Source organism: Thrips palmi, unplaced genomic scaffold (assembly GCF_012932325.1).
Source record: "Thrips palmi isolate BJ-2018 unplaced genomic scaffold, TpBJ-2018v1 HiC_scaffold_4, whole genome shotgun sequence".
NCBI classification, from domain to species: Eukaryota; Metazoa; Arthropoda; class Insecta; order Thysanoptera; family Thripidae; genus Thrips; species Thrips palmi.
In genome coordinates, this window is record NW_023144631.1 from 2,251,675 (window position 1) to 2,267,051 (window position 15,377).

The window sequence follows — 15,377 nt, forward strand, 5'->3', positions numbered from 1 at the left end:
CCAGTACTGGGGCGACCCTCTACGTCACAGCCGATTTAAGGGTATAGGCCTTCTCTGAAGACTTGCGACCTGCACAACCTCGACAAGTTCAAGTATTTTGGTTTGGTGTTGTCGACTACAGTTTCCTTCTCAGCAAGGTTCTATGACCGAACGTCGATAATGGATTACAGAACAACTAAAAATGAGAACAACGTTTGATGTGCAACCTTGACAAACTCAGAATGCTCGTTTCCTCATAAACAAATAAATTTGTTGATAAATGATTATTATGACACTGCAGAACATGCAGACGAATCGTAAACTTATATTTTTGTCGCGAGGAGGGTGGCCACATTTGAATCAGGCGAATCAGGGCAAAATGGCAAAATCACTCTTCAGGAGCCGCCACCTGTTGATGAAGAAATTGGCTCCATGCTAAGCAAGACTTTCTTCTCGACGAGTTTGAGGAACAGATTGTTGGCAGTGAAGGAAGAAAAAGGGGTTGCTCTTTCATCATGTGGAGTCAAACATGAACAGTAAGTTCTGCGTTTACTGGGTGAAGCATTCAAGATTGATATATTTTTATCAATTTCTTTAGTCTGGCAGTGGTATTGTTTGGCCTAAAGCAGGTATCATGCGAGAAAAGAAGCTATGGATACCCCCAACATGCAGTGCCAAGAACACCACAATCGAGTTCACCAGTATGGTGAAAAATATGTGGCGTGACGAATCACTTGCCATTTCCTTTAGACAGTGACTTTAACCTTAACGTACTGTACACTTTTGGTCACCTCTTTGAAAAGGTCGGTGCACATTACCAGCCACACAAATGCTGCAATTTGCCAAATGTATTTAAAAATACTAAAAACCAAAACAATTTTCTTTTAAGAAATGCACAAAATCCACAAGAAACATTATTACAACATTACAGAAGAAACGTTACTGTTTTTTTTAATACGTTCTTCGGGCAAATGCCTTCATGTTTCTCAATCCTCTCCGGATGAAACCTGCGCTCACATTTTGAGCACTGCACCAATTGTTGCTCAAATGATTTCCACTCGTCTTCGGTGAGTTCTTCAGCATTTGCATTTGCCATTGTTAAGCCATTCTATAATAAAGAGGAAAAGCGTAAGTGTTTACAAACTAGGGTGAACTGCAGCAAAAATTTTCATAAACTCACCATTTCTGCGAGCAACGCTGTCATCTCATCAAAGTCTCCTTTCCTCTTTTCCATGATCTCTTTAAGTCTTTTCGGTATGACTCTGAATTGAGATAGCAATTGAAGCAGCTCTCTTTCTTTATCGAGTGACTTCCAAACATCCGCCCAAGCCAGAGCCTTCACAGATGCACCAGCCTCTTCATTTTGTGATGCATCTTCAGCCTGTTCAAAGTTAAGTTAAATTTTATAAAAACCCATAAGAATGGATTAGTTAGTTAATTTTACAACAGCTTTCTCACTCACCTCAGGTCGGTTTTGGCAAAGTTCCTTGGGACATCCACATTGCTCTGAGCAAAAAGCACTCGTTTTCTTACACGTGCACTGCTTTGTATTGCACAGTGTCTTTCGACAGTTGCACATTTTCGGACTAGAATGAGGAGAGAGAGAGAGAGAGACTCTGCTCAATAACGGCAGCGCATGTAGCCTGGATACTGTGAGAGAGTCGACAACCGATGGAGCTGGTGGTGCGCATAACCGGCTTGCTTTGGCGCCAAACGTAAGAAGTTGTGTTCGGAGAGAGTGAATGAATGTAAGTGCATTCAAATCGGTTGTCTGTGATATGTAGTGGTGAGTGAAATGTGTACACACATTCTAGGACGTGCTTTGGTTGGCTTCGCCCAACGAACTAAAAATTAAATAAAATAAAATGGCGAAGCCATATGGAGCGACACCCAGTGTGGACAGCGGGGTTTGCGAGTCGGGATGACGGGATCCCGTGGCAGGGTAGGCAACTTTTCTTGTGATGTCGCAAAAACATTTGTCAGCAATAATCGAGAAAGTGCAAATAAATGAAACTGTATGAACACTCAGAAAGTTGTGTATGCTTTTTCTAATATGTTCTGTACGTAAAAGCTGCTTTGAAAGGCGTAGAAACGGTTCGGAGTTCATACGAAATGTTGGTCAACCTGGTTTCATAAAGTATAGGGCCCAGAAGACAGTAGCCCCCACCACCATACCGCACCACCCGCACCACACCGCGCAGCATTAGACTTCCCAAGCACCAGAACATGCGGGCCCGTGCCTTTCCTCTCCCTACCCTACACCGCGCGTCCCTACGCCTTTGAAGTTTAGCTCGCTGCGGGGGTGGTGGGGAAAGTCAAGGCGGAAGGTGGTGGTACTGCTTGGGCATGGTGTGGGGGCACTGAATCGTAGCCCCCACCACCTTACCGCACCAACCCGCAACCACCCGCGCAGCGAGTTAGATACTACGTTTACACGGGGGAGCTAGCCTCGGTCAACTCGAGGGGTGGGGGAGTGGAGGGGAGACACCACTCAGCCAGGGCTAGCAGACGTCGTGTTCACGCGGTGCCGGTGGAGCGTTGTTGGGGTGACTTTCTAACCTCAAGATAGCCTAAACAATTTCGAATTTAAGTCGAAATCAGGTCGAAATTTGCTTTACGCAATAGACAATGGATATTTTTATTCAGAAACAATCAGTTACAAGTGGTAAAAATCAAATCAATAAAAATTACTTAAAATAGAATAAGTAAATTAATGATTTCATACAACAGAAAACTGCTTCCCAAGTTTTTTCCAACGATTTCACAGGTGTATTCATAATAATAGAAAATAGATGGGCTTACAACACCTCAAAAACACTGCGCACACCTAACCTCACTTGACCCTGTGGTGTTTACACGTTGGAGTTAGCCTCGGTCAACGAGTTAGCCAGGGTAGCTCGAGGGGTCTAACTCGTTGACCCACCTACGTGTTCATGCGCGTGAGTTGACCCCGGCTAGCTCGAGACCTACCCCCTCCACTCCCCCACCCCTCGAGTTGACCGAGGCTAGCTCCCCCGTGTAAACGTAGTAAGACTTGCCCAGCGCGGACCCGTCCCCCTCTACCCCCTCCCTACCCTCCACCACCCGCGCCGTCCCTACGCCGAATGTTTAGCTCGCTGCGGGGGGGTGAGGAAAGCAAGGCAGGAAGGGTGGGGTACGCTTGGGATGGTGGTGGGGGCTACTGTCTTCTGGGCCCTATTAATGTCGGGTGCATTTGGAAGGAAAGGATGACCAATGTCGGGTGGACCAAGCTCGAAAGAACAACAAATAGAACCAATGAATTGAATTGAATGTATTCCGACGCTGGCGTCATGAAGAGGATTTAGAAGGCGACGCCCTTGGAATGAATATTCCTAACTAGTTCATTCTGCAGCGTGGGAATCCCGAGTCTGCCGATGAGTTAAAAATTTGGAAGGATCGCGGCTTACTCGCGCGCGACGAGTGAGCGCCGCGACGGCACGGACTCACGGACGGCACGGACACTCGGGCCGCGTTTCCCGCCAAAGTGAACGAACACGAACGCACTCGACTTTTTTCCCGAGCCGCGAGCTGCCGGGTCCCGCCGCGTTGCCACATCGACGGTCACAGACACACACACAAACTCACCCATACACTCACACACTCGCACACATGTCCTGTTCTGCCAGGGCTGCGCTGTCACTCGACATTTTGACCCGGGCCTACTCGGTGCACCCTCGCCGTCCCACCCGCGGCCTACTCGGCAGTGCGGACACCCACCCACCCCTTTGACCCGGGCCTACTCGGCGCCCTGTGCACCCTGGCCCTCTGACCCGCCACCGCCATGCATAGACGGCCTCAGATAGTGCACCGTGGAATATGAGGCCGAAGTCGCGCCCGCTTCCTGGTGCCCAAGCCCCGGGCCCCAAGCCCCGGGCCCCAAGCCTTGGGCCCCAAGCCTTGGGCCCCAAGCCCCGGCCGGCGGAGGCGCTGCCAGTCACAGCCGTGGCTTGGACGATCTAGATTCGCGGGAAACGCGAGGAACGCGAGTCGGAAGTCGGCACGGCTGGGCTGGGCTGGCCGGGGCTGCCGCTGCATAGCTTTGGGTCCTGGCAGCGGCGCGACCGCTCGGCGCGGCGTTTCTGCCATGGTTTCTGCCCCCTGCATGCAACACAAGAAGCCCAGTCCCAGTGCGCCGCGCTGGCGGGGCTGGCGCTCCACGTCAGCAAACGACAGTGACGCCCGCGGACGGAATGGGCGGACGGGGCGGACGGGACGGTCGCACGCACGGACAGACCGAGCAGGCAGACAACGCGGCGATTCAAGATTTGTCGGCGGGCCCCGTTCCCCGTCGTCGTCGCCGCAGGCCGAGCCGCAGGCCCGTTGGGTCGCCAGGCGTGGCGTCGCGGCGCGGGGCGCACAGATGCGGCCCGATTGCCAGGTGTACAAACATGCCGCCATCGACGCCGCGACGCGACGCGCCGCGACGCCCCCGTTGACACGAGGCTCCACGGACGGGGCCCGCGCCCGGCCGGCCCGTCGGCGTGGCCCCGGCCGCGGCCAGCACGGCCTCCACGGCGGCGCCGCGCAGCCTCCCCATCCCGCTCGGGGCGCCATCTTGGTCCGGGCGCCGCGCCACGCCGCGCCTAGCCGAGCCGCCATTGGCTGGAGGGCCGCTAGCCGCGCGCTCTGGCAGACAGGCGGACAGCCCGGGGAATGGCGTCGCGACGCCGCGGATGGGACGGACCGGGACGGCGCCATCGGGATGCTGCAGACTGGCCCGAGAGTCGTTTCCGTCGCTGTCTCTCGCGCCCCGTGGCGCGAGGGAGACAGAGCGACGGAAACGACTCTCGGGCCGCAGTGTGGGCGGCGCCCTTTCGGCGGCACGGCGGAGCGCGGCCTGGGGATGACACCACCACCCTCTGGGTAGGCCAGGGTAGGCGCTTGGAGGCAGTCCGCCCGAAGCCCACTCATTCGTTTGTCATAGCTCCTGGCTTTGCTGGTCGATGTTGCGAAAACTATTACGCCACTGAGATCTCCAGGACAGCCCATCCACCCCTCTGCCGAAAGGACGCCGCGCTCCAGCCTCGCTCGCTGCAGCGCCGCGTCGCTGTGTGCTGCAGTGTGCTGCCGCCTGCGGAGCGCGGGGTAGGCACTCCCGCAGGACAGGCGGGCATGGCGGCACTGCCTACGCTGCAGGGGTTCCGCACTGTCAGCGTCGCTGCCTCTATGTACTTCGCTTTGGTCAAGTTTGCTCGCGGTAGTCTCGTTGCCCGTCCCCGTAGTCCCCTGTCCCCGCCACGCCACCGTGCGCGGTGTGCAGCGCGCCCCGCGGGGAGGGCTTGCCGGCAGCGCAGCGAGCCGGAAGGGCGCAAAGGGCCGCACCGACGGGCCGACGGGCCGCACCGAAGGGCCCAGGAGGGCGTGGTCGGCTCGGAGCTCCGGGAAAAAAGGGAGGGGAAAAGGTAAGGGACCCGGCTCACGCAGAAAAGTGACGAACGTGACGTCATACATTGTGGGGTAGAGGCGCGCGGCGGTACTCCACGCCTGCCGCCTGCGGGCACTCTCGCGCGGAGTATTCCCTACCGTGTCTAAGAGAGAGGAGGGGGAATGACTCCACGGCTTCTTTACAAATAAATAAAATTAATCCTTTATTGCGTTCCCGGAGATACAATCACGAGGAAACAAGTTGTATTTGGAGGGTAAAAATACAACATTTTCAAGAAATTTTAACAACGTTAGTAAGTTACTAATGTCTACTGAGAGGGGAATCCACTTGCAAACAAAATTCACTCTTAAGAAATACTGCCAAACTATTTAAACTCAAGAATACAAAACAAAGCACACACACAAAAGGAGAAGAGCTGATGACTTTAGAAATTGCAACTTCATTACAGTACTATCATCAGCAAAGACAATCAATCTGTTAAGTGGAACAAACAAATTCCCAAGAATGCCAGTTTGACAGTTTAAATAGAAAACAGAACAAGCAAATCTTAACAATTAACAAAAAACAGTTCACAAGAGTATAATAAAACTAGTTCTCTTCATTCTAAAATGTAAAGGTCCTACTATCTTCAATTATCGACTTTGTATTGTGGTGATACAATTGAGCAGTCCATTTACAAATCAGTCACTTTTCATTCCATAGCATCTTTTAAGAAATAAACTTCAAAATCTGAATAATAAGAACACCCAGCTAGACTTTAAACATTTTTACTTTAACAAAATAGGAAATGGCAAGGAGGTGAATCTTGTAAAGAGATTACAAGAAGCTTCCTCTCTCCTGAGGTTGCAATTCTCAGAAAGCATAATACATAGCGAAACCTCAGGTATGAAACTTATGATTTAGATTTTAAAATAATGAAAAAGAAAAAAGTTTACAAGCCAAATTTAGAGTAAAATGTGCAATTCCATTAGGATAGCATACTTACACAAGGTCTACACAGGTAGTAACTTAGTGTTTATCACATTACTCTGCATGTTCCATCAATTACTGAGCATCATCATTAACAAGAGCTTAGCAATACTAATACTTATTAACGGGATTTTCATGCAACCACACTACTAATCCAATTGAACTTCTCACAATAGTACATATTACTAATATATCACAAAAGCTATTTCCACCAAGGAAAAAGTTATAAATTAAATTTGACTAAAAGTCATTCATTCTGAAGACAAAATTATAGAGCAGGCTTCTCCTGATTTGAGCAGCCTACATTACTTCCAGAGACCAATAGCAACAAACACCAAAACTGAAAATCCAGCTGAAGGTTGAACAACTAACACAATTAGTCAACAAGTGACATTAGCAAAGTAACATTGGCTTATTTTAAGAAAGTGGAAAGGAAAAGTGCTGAGGCTTACAAATGAAAACATTTGGGTTCACTATTAAACTAAGATGAGCTAGGGACATTATCAGCAACATGGGTTTTATCCTCCTGACACGATTTGCAATTGAGGACTCCTCCCTCGGCAGGTTCAGGGATTGCAGCATCATAAACACAATCCAATGGAAGGATTTCTGACATACTGCACATTTACTTAAAGAACCTACAATGTAAAAAAAAACAAACAATGGTTTAAATTAATTTTTGAAATTGATGAGTAATACACAGATTTGTTTATTTGGACACCTTCAATACACTCACCATTAGTAGAGGTGCAGGACATGCAAGCTGATTGCGGAGAGTTTTCTTCTTCATTAGCTTTGCTTGAGCCACTAGTTGAAATAGAAGGGACATCTACTGCTGGGCTCTTGGCAAGATAAGAAGTCCTTTTCCGCTTCTGCAAAAGAAATAAAATGATTTCAAAACAAAATGATTTTTTTGATGAGTTGGAAAGGGAAACCAAAAGCTGCAGTGATGATGTGTGTGTGTTGTGGTTTATTACCTGCTCTAAAATACTTCCATACAGAAAGTGGGGGTTGGCAGTGCTGCGCCGTTTTCTCTCAGTTCTTCTGTTTTTGAGTTCTGTGAGGACCTCTCGAGTAACCAAACCTGAAAGAGTCAAAAGTCGGTTAATAAACCCTTTACCTTCTTGAATTTTAATTTTGACATTTCACACCACCTTAATAAGACAGACAATATTTAGTAAAAACATTACTTACTAAGAGCTGTCATGAACTGGAGCTTTTTCCTAGTCTCTGGGTCAGCGGGAAGATTGACAAATGCATCCTGCGACTCATCTGAGACAGAAGATGTAGGGATACTCTCTACTCTTGCTGTCCTGTGAAAAAAAAAGAGACAGATGGAAAGCATCAGTCAAAGTATCTAATATCTTAAAGGACTTCGCATGTGGAAAAATTGAGCTGAGGAAGGATTTAAAATAAAAGCAGAAACATCTTAAAGCTCCAGAAACACTGCATCATATGCACCTTTGTTTTGGCTGTTTTACAGGATTGGAGCTATGCGTTGGTGAAGATGAGGGTGTGCTAGACGGAGTGTTTTCTTTCAGTACTGGAGTTGGTGATGGAACACTATGTCCATTTGTAAGAGGCAAGTCAGTAATGGCAACAAGCTTGGACTTCCTTCTTGAAGTATGAGGTACCTCGGGTTTTGCTTGAATATTATTAGTATTTTCATAACCATCTAAGATGCTTTCACATTTTATATTGATGAGCTCCTTTTTGATCGGTTGTGATTTAGAAGACAACTGAGGATATAGTGGGTTTGGTCTGAGGTTTTGGAGAGGCGACATTTTCATTGACCCTCCATTAGCCTCTAACTCTTGTCTCAGCTGAGTCAATAATTTTTTCTGAAAGTGAAATACATTTAAAAAGGAGTTTGTGCCAAATTCAAATTAACAGAGACAGAAAAACCAATTAAAACTTACCTGTCTTTCTCCTAGACTCACTATATGTCTCTGGATATTGCACATCTGTACTCTGAGTTTGATAGACTGGAAACAAATGAACAAACATGATAACAAAAGTAGTAATTGACAATGCAAATTTATATTCAGTACATAGAATAAAATTGGGATATTATTAGCTCACCACAGGACGGTCTTTCAGCTTAAACACTATCATCTGAAAATAAAATTATTTTAAGAATTATTTTTTACATATGCCTCTGCACAGTTTTGTGTTATCTATGAGAAAGAAAATGAGAAATTTAAACATTAACAAATATAGTCAAAATTAAAGACATGTTAATTAAAAGGCCTTTAAAGAACAAACAACAAGTACATAGAGAAATTGTAGCTTCTCTGCAAGTTCTTTCATAGCAGGCAGCAAAATGACAGAATTGGACTTGGTTCTATGCAAATTTACATAGGGAGGAATCGCATGACAGCATCTTAAGTGTCATACAGTAGAATTTTTCCGTTACGACATGAATTGAGTTTTATGACGCGATTAAAGTAAAAACGAACCATGCCGTTCTTAACCTTGACAAGTGAATCTTTCCAAGTAACAGAAAGTAAACTGTAATAGAAGTGATTTAGCAAATGACTCAAACAGAATCAAAAAGTCATGCTCTAGACCAAGGGAATGACTTTCAAGCCGAGGTTGTTAACGTAAACAACAAAAACAGAAACAAAAACATTGCAAAATGTAGTCACCTGATGGTTCTGTATTGCCGTTTTTAGCTGAGACTGCACGGTGCGTATCTCATTATGGAGCTGCATGTTTGGCATGGCAACCTTAACACTTGGGTTCTCCAGTTTGGCTGATATTTTCGGCGAGTCCACTTGACTTTGATAAGCAATTTCACAAACACCGCAAGCCAGGCACGGTCGAGAATCAACACCACCTTGAAATGGGGAGAAGAACAACAGGCTCGCGCTCTAGCGCCAAAGATAGCCGAAGTGGCCGGAGAGGTGCCGAAGTCTCCCGAAGCGGACCCGAATGAAGTTCACCGGAAGTCACGTGGTACTCTCCGGCTAGGCGGGTCGGGGCGCGATTTTCAGTGCGAAGCGCTCAGGTGACGCAGAATACTAATGGTCCGTTAACCTAAGAAAGTATAGAGAATTACATTTCCTGGACCAAATCAATAGCCACAATTTACGGATATAATTTAAATTAAAATCCTGGTCTGGAATCTTCAGAGAATCGAGACATGTGTCGTGTCCGACCGTTTAGTCTAAGTTCAAAATGTTTTCATTTTTTTATATTAAATCTTCAAATTTTCTTTTGGTGACCATTTGCTGATCTTTTGACTCTTCCTTGGGATTTATCTTTGTTTGTGAAAAGTGAAAACAGTGTATTTTATTCGCACTACAATGAATCCTGTGAATAGGGAGGGCTGCACTTCGACTTCAACGCTCTCTGGTGAGAAAAGTTGAAGTTGCCGCGCACGCAGAGCGGCAGCAGACGACGATAACTTCGCAGGAAAGTTTGTAAACAAAGTACTTCATTTGTAATTTTCGAAGATTTCGTTCGTTCCATCCCCGCGAAGTGCGTGCTCTTGTTTTCAATATAATTTTCTTTTGGTTTTTGTCTAATCCATGTGTTTTAAAACCTCTATATCTCCTCAGAATTTTCTCGTATGGACGGAAGACAGGACCAAGGAGGTTATGAGAGAACCTCTGGAGGTTTGGGGGGCGACTTCATCTCTCTCGGATCAAATAGTGGACCAGACGATTCTAATCAGAGATGGCCGCGATGGAACCGACGAGGACGTGGACGCGGTATACATCAGTCGTACAACAGATTCGAGAGACAGTTCTGTGATGGACCCAGCCAACCCGTTCATTCAGATAATCCGCAACACATGAGAGAACTTAGCCAAGCACCATTCTATTCAAATAATCCTCATCACATGAGAGAACCTAGCCAAGCACCGTTCTATTCAAATAATCCTCATCACATGAGAGGTCAAAATAGAGGCAGAGGAAATCAGAACTTCCGCGGGCAGCAGGTGAGTGGCTTCTTTGTGAATCAAATCTGTTCTATTTTCTCAGTTGGTAATGTTTTAATTTGCCATTGTATTTCTGTTAGGGCCCTAGGAATCCCAAATACCCTAAGGGTTCTGATATTCCAATATCCGCATACTACCACCCATCTATGGTGGAAGATCCTTGGGAGGCCTTAGAGAACTTATTACAAGGCCCAAAAATCGAAGCACCTTCAAGTGACGTGCCTCGTGATGATTTGGATCAAATTGCGGATGAAAGTGATGACATAGATAGGCCAAATTCAGGAGACAGTGATGATTCTGAATGAATAAGTATTTTGTATGTTTTCTCTTAAATGAAAGAGGAATTTTATTTTAAGATACAGGTTCATACATTATTAAATTACTATATGACAGAGAAAGGAAGAATTTGTTTACCACAACTGACCATACTTATTTGATTATATTGTAAAAGCTCATTTATTTTCTAAGAAATACAAAATATATTTAACTTTCTCAAGTTACTATCAATTTTTTGTTTTTATGTCCAATTCTTCTGTGGCTTTCATACGTCACACTTACAAACACAGTACAATTTTAGACCCAGTACTAAAACCTGAAGTAGATAGCTGCCATTAGACAGTCTGCTATTTTTCTATGAGGCCATCTCATGCCATTTCTCACTCCCTGATAGGTGCTCACACACACACACACACAACACTCACTCACTTAAGGGAAAATATATTCAGGTATCTTATGGTGATAAGCCTGTGCTCTTCTCCTTGGTCACTGTACCCAGGGCCTTCTTCTTATGATGCACTACAAAAAGAAATAAGATTCAAATATTTAAAAGGATTCATAGCGCATTCTAGGGATGCATTGGGGGTTGGCTTACCCGTGATGAGCTGGATGGGCTCCTCGGGCCTGCCCTGCGCTCGGTCCCTGTCGCCCCCCTTGCCGCCCTTGGTGGCGCCCAGGCTGAAGCCCACCTTGTACACGGGCAGCGGGATCACCGTGGAGGAGACGGGCACCAGCACTGCAACACAGAGAGGGGCAGGTCAGCGCGGCCAGCGAAACCTGCACTGGACACACTTCGGCACCGGCCCTAGTGGCTCGCCGCGCGCCCGCCGAACGCAGGGTAGGCAACCCCAGTGGCTCGCCGCGCGCCGGCCGAGCGCAGGGTAGGCAACCCCAGTGACTCGCCGCGCGCCCGCCGTGCTCCTCGGTTACATGCATGGCGATGTTCGGCACGCCATGACTGGCCGGATCGGCACCGACCGACCGGTCCGCCCACGGTGTTGACGTCGTCGGCGTGCTGCGGGACGCGTCCTGGCGTCTGGCATGCTGGCCATGGTCCTGGCCACGATGGCGGTCGGTGGCGTAGGCAGCCGCGGGGTGTGCATCATCGGTCCACGGAGGAGCGCCAAACTTGAGAGCCGTTTGGCGCGCTGCTTGTGAGTCGTGCGTGGGAGCGCCGCACAATGATCCAGAAATGTCAAATCGCGGAAAAAAACCTCAAATTTTTTTTTGGAATTTTCATGAATCCAAGTGGTGAATTTAATAAAAAAAATTCTGGAGAAAACGAATATGAACTTAGTTTTGAGCTTCGGGAATGCATATATGGTGATTTTTGGCCTCAAAGTTAAGTTTTTTTTAATACTTTGCATTGTTGTAAATTTGTGTTAATTTTAAACTCGTGTATCTTTGTGATGCAAAGTCAAAATGCATAATGTTTATATTTTTTCAAAAACGTCTCGACGCCCTCTTCAAGATGCCAGTGCCGGCTTTTACATTTTGGACGTCTGTGTTGCAACTATAGCGGTTTTTTAAACGCTAAAAAAAAGCAATATCTTGATTTTTGATGGTCCCTATCTCTTGACTGTTGTGAGCGTTGTTGTGTCCTAAGTGACATTTGACTCCCACTAGGGTGTAGTAAAAGGATCCGTCAACGATGGGTGCGGCCACTTGCGGCTCTGGGCCTAAATTGATCCCAAAAGATAGAGAAAAACTAAAAATTTTCGCATTTTTGCTCTTGATGGCGTTAGACGACGCAGCCCTCAGTGGGGTGGATCATAAATTCTGACGCCCAATTTTAAGGCGAAATGGAGTCTTTGAGATAGTAGAAGACCGTTGACAAGATGGTTTTGATGGGGAAAAAATTTGAACAAAAGATGGAGGGGGGCTAAAGTTGGGTCTGATCCCCCTAAATAGAGATTCTTGGGTGATTTCTCGAGAACTAAATAAATATAAAAACGGCGGGGGTCTTAAAATTTGCGGAATGTATTCTCTTTCGATTGATACTACTGAGAGTTTCGTAGGACACTCTTTGATGGAGCACCATTGCGATTTATCGGCCCAAAAAGGGTTGAAAGTCCGGAAATGTCTAATAACTTCTTTCCTTTTGCTGGTACCGACTTCCAGATACCCCATTCGATTCCTTGAAAAAAAATAATAAAAGGCCAAAAATTTTTATGCTCCGACGTAATTAAAAATTTCTGAGTCATTTAATGTAGAAAAAAAAAAAAATTTAAACTGTTTTGAAGCAATGCCAAGATATAAGCATGCTAGCGTTACGGCGGGGGGTGTCAAAAAATGGGGAAATTTTATAAGTTTTCGTTTGAGCCTAAGACGAGCCCTGTAGGACAACTCCTTCAAAAGGAACATGTGAAAAACTGCATGAAAAAGCGTCAAAATTTTCAGTTCTTAAAGAGTTTTCAAGTGCCTTTTCGAAAACGGCCTCAATACCGACCTAAAATACTTATTTTAGTAACAACTCCAGTTCAGAACTTTTTTCTACCATCTGGGCCCCCGCGGGTTTTTTTTTCCCCGTTTTGAGATTTCTGGATCATTGTGCGCCGCCGCTTGGGACCTCTTTCGCGTAGGGGGCCGGCGGGCCGAGGGGAAAGGGGGGGGGGGGGGGAGAATCAAACGAAATCGATCCACGCGAATAAACGAAAGCGGACAAACTCGGTTGCGTAAAGTCAAAGCCCAAGGAGGAGGGAGGGTCGCGGAGGCTGCTCAGCGAGGGCGCCTCTCTCTGTCCGCGTTTAGCGCGTTAGCAGAGTACTTGACTCCAGTTCACTACACTACACGGCACCACGGCCAGCACGGTCTAGTGGCGGCGCGGCCAACGCGGAAATACCAACACGCATCACGCCCACCGCCTCGGTCGCGGCACGGCGTCGCGGCACGGCGTCGCGGCCTGCGTGTCGTGCTGCGGGCAGGCGCTGTGCTGCGCTGTGCTGGGCGATGGGCTTTGCTTGGCATTGCCGGCATTGCTTGGCATTGCTCGGCGAGGCGCCGCTGTCGAATCCAGCGCGCCAGCCAGCGCCAATCACTCGCTAAGTTCGTCAGCAGCGTTTTCGCGTTTTCCTCTGATCTGACAGGAACGACGAACGGCTCTCAAAGTGGCTCCGGCCCGGCCGCGCATTTCGTTTCGTCTAATCCATTTTCCCCTCTCTTTTCGCTTTGGCCTTTTGGGGGAAGGCCGGGGATTGGGACCACTCGGGCGGGGCCGCGAGCGCTCTGCGCTCTGCAGCGCTGGAACAATAGTCCTCTCCGCGCTGCTCCGGGTCCTCTTTCCTTACGTCATTGTTGTGGCTGGCGCGGGGCGGGGCGCGGCGGGGCGCGGCCTCGGCGGGGCGCGGCGAACCCGGCGCCGAGTGCACGACAGGTGGAGAGGACTGGAGAGGACAGGCGAACGGGCGGGCCCGGGCCAACAGGTAGAGAGGCCCTTGCCCCGCTTTGCGTTTGCGCGGGAGACGCGCAGGTTTAAAAGTTTTTTCTGTGTCGAGAAAGTTAGTACACGCTACGGACTGTACTTGAACTTATCCCGGCTTGGCTCAGCGGCGCGCTTTAGCCTAGCGAAAGCCTTAGCGGGCTCGCTGATATTGTTGTTGAGGGGGGGGGGGGGGGGTCCCCGAGGCGGCGTTGCGCAAGGCGGCAAGGCAAGGCCCTGCGCGGTGTGCCCGGTGTGCCTTACCGCGATACACCTTGCAGTCTTGCAGTCTGCAGACGTCGCCGTGTTTGGTGTTTGTTTCGACGGCTGTTTCATCCCATTGGACTGTCATTGCTCATTCACTCCGACGCGCCGCGTCACTGCTGCTTGGCCGTGAGCAGTGGCGCGTCGCATGGCCTGGCGTTGTGCATCTCCGAAAACGATGCTTCTGTAGTTTTCCCGACGTCTCTTACTCTGGTCGGCGTCGGCGAAGTGATAAAATGTTGCGACCGGATTGGCTGCGTGGACATGGTCGTCGACTGGACTGGGGCCTCCGCGGCCTCCGCCCCCTGGCCAGGCTGCCGGTGCCGTCGGGCCCGCCGGCCGTGAATCATAAGGACTAACAAGGAGCGGCGGGGCGTGGGCAGCCCATATGGGCAGCCACCTGTGAATCGGCTGCACGCGGCGTGCGCGGCTACGCGGCTACGCGGCCAGCTAGTTGGATTTGCGGTACACTACACTGCGTTTCCTGCGCGTGCCGCCACACTGCGGGGCGGGGCGGGGAGGGGAGCGCTCTGCTGGGCGCTGGGGGCGCAAATAGCGGAGCGAACGCTTGCAGTGGTGAAGTCAGAGAGCCAAACACAAAAGTAAACATATCAGCGGCTGTAGCACAGATGGAACCCAAGCTAATCAACGTGTTGCCCAGGTGTGACAAAGAAGGGAGAGGTTTCAGCGCGCTGCGTACTCTGGCAGCACCGACACCGACTCGGGGCGGGAGTCGTCGTGACATCATGGCATCGCAGCACCCCGCGCGGCACGCCGTTGGCGCCTCTACCTACTCACCAGGCTCCAGCTTGTCGTTGTCGTTCTTGACGTAGATGGTGGGCTTGGCGGAGGCTGCGGCCACGAGCGCGGCCAGCAGCAGCACCGCCAGGATGGCGCCGCGCAGCCCGGTCATGGCGGCCCGCGGTCGACGACGAGCTGGGCGAGTACCTGGGCTTGCCAGGCTTGCCCTGAGGGCCGGCGAGCGCGGTCGGCGGCGTGGAGCAGCGGCGGGGCCAGCGCGGACCGGCTGGACGGTGAGGCGGGTCCGGTGCTGGGGCACGGTTTGCTGGAGCACGGCGCTGGAGGCTTTGCACTGCTCTGCCGCCTCGCGCGGCTCC

At 49.2% G+C, this 15,377-nt stretch overlaps 4 protein-coding genes across 4 annotated transcripts; 1 reads left to right on the forward strand and 3 right to left on the reverse strand.

Moving 5' to 3' along the window:
* Positions 1 to 845: 845 nt before the first annotated feature.
* LOC117649981 (kinesin-like protein KIN-4C) lies at positions 846 to 2,094 on the reverse strand. Its single transcript, XM_034393208.1, has 3 exons — positions 1,442 to 2,094; positions 1,160 to 1,360; positions 846 to 1,087 (listed from the first exon to the last, which is right to left on the reverse strand). The coding sequence occupies exons 1-3, from the start codon at positions 1,556 to 1,558 to the stop codon at positions 905 to 907; spliced, it is 501 nt and encodes a 166-aa protein (XP_034249099.1). The 5' UTR covers positions 1,559 to 2,094; the 3' UTR covers positions 846 to 904.
* Positions 2,095 to 5,571: 3,477 nt separating this feature from the next.
* On the reverse strand, positions 5,572 to 9,258 carry LOC117649971. Its single transcript, XM_034393194.1, has 8 exons — positions 9,004 to 9,258; positions 8,438 to 8,470; positions 8,275 to 8,340; positions 7,817 to 8,196; positions 7,550 to 7,668; positions 7,333 to 7,439; positions 7,092 to 7,227; positions 5,572 to 6,993 (listed from the first exon to the last, which is right to left on the reverse strand). The coding sequence occupies exons 1-8, from the start codon at positions 9,076 to 9,078 to the stop codon at positions 6,773 to 6,775; spliced, it is 1,137 nt and encodes a 378-aa protein (XP_034249085.1). The 5' UTR covers positions 9,079 to 9,258; the 3' UTR covers positions 5,572 to 6,772.
* A 441-nt stretch (positions 9,259 to 9,699) lies between these two features.
* LOC117649979 lies at positions 9,700 to 10,789 on the forward strand. The gene is made up of 3 exons (XM_034393205.1): positions 9,700 to 9,776; positions 9,919 to 10,301; positions 10,382 to 10,789. Exons 2-3 carry the CDS (start codon positions 9,930 to 9,932, stop codon positions 10,604 to 10,606), a joined length of 597 nt encoding a protein of 198 aa, XP_034249096.1. The 5' UTR covers positions 9,700 to 9,776; positions 9,919 to 9,929; the 3' UTR covers positions 10,607 to 10,789.
* LOC117649984 lies at positions 10,666 to 15,333 on the reverse strand. The gene is made up of 3 exons (XM_034393214.1): positions 15,058 to 15,333; positions 11,173 to 11,313; positions 10,666 to 11,096 (listed from the first exon to the last, which is right to left on the reverse strand). The coding sequence occupies exons 1-3, from the start codon at positions 15,170 to 15,172 to the stop codon at positions 11,032 to 11,034; spliced, it is 321 nt and encodes a 106-aa protein (XP_034249105.1). The 5' UTR covers positions 15,173 to 15,333; the 3' UTR covers positions 10,666 to 11,031.
* Positions 15,334 to 15,377: the final 44 nt, after the last annotated feature.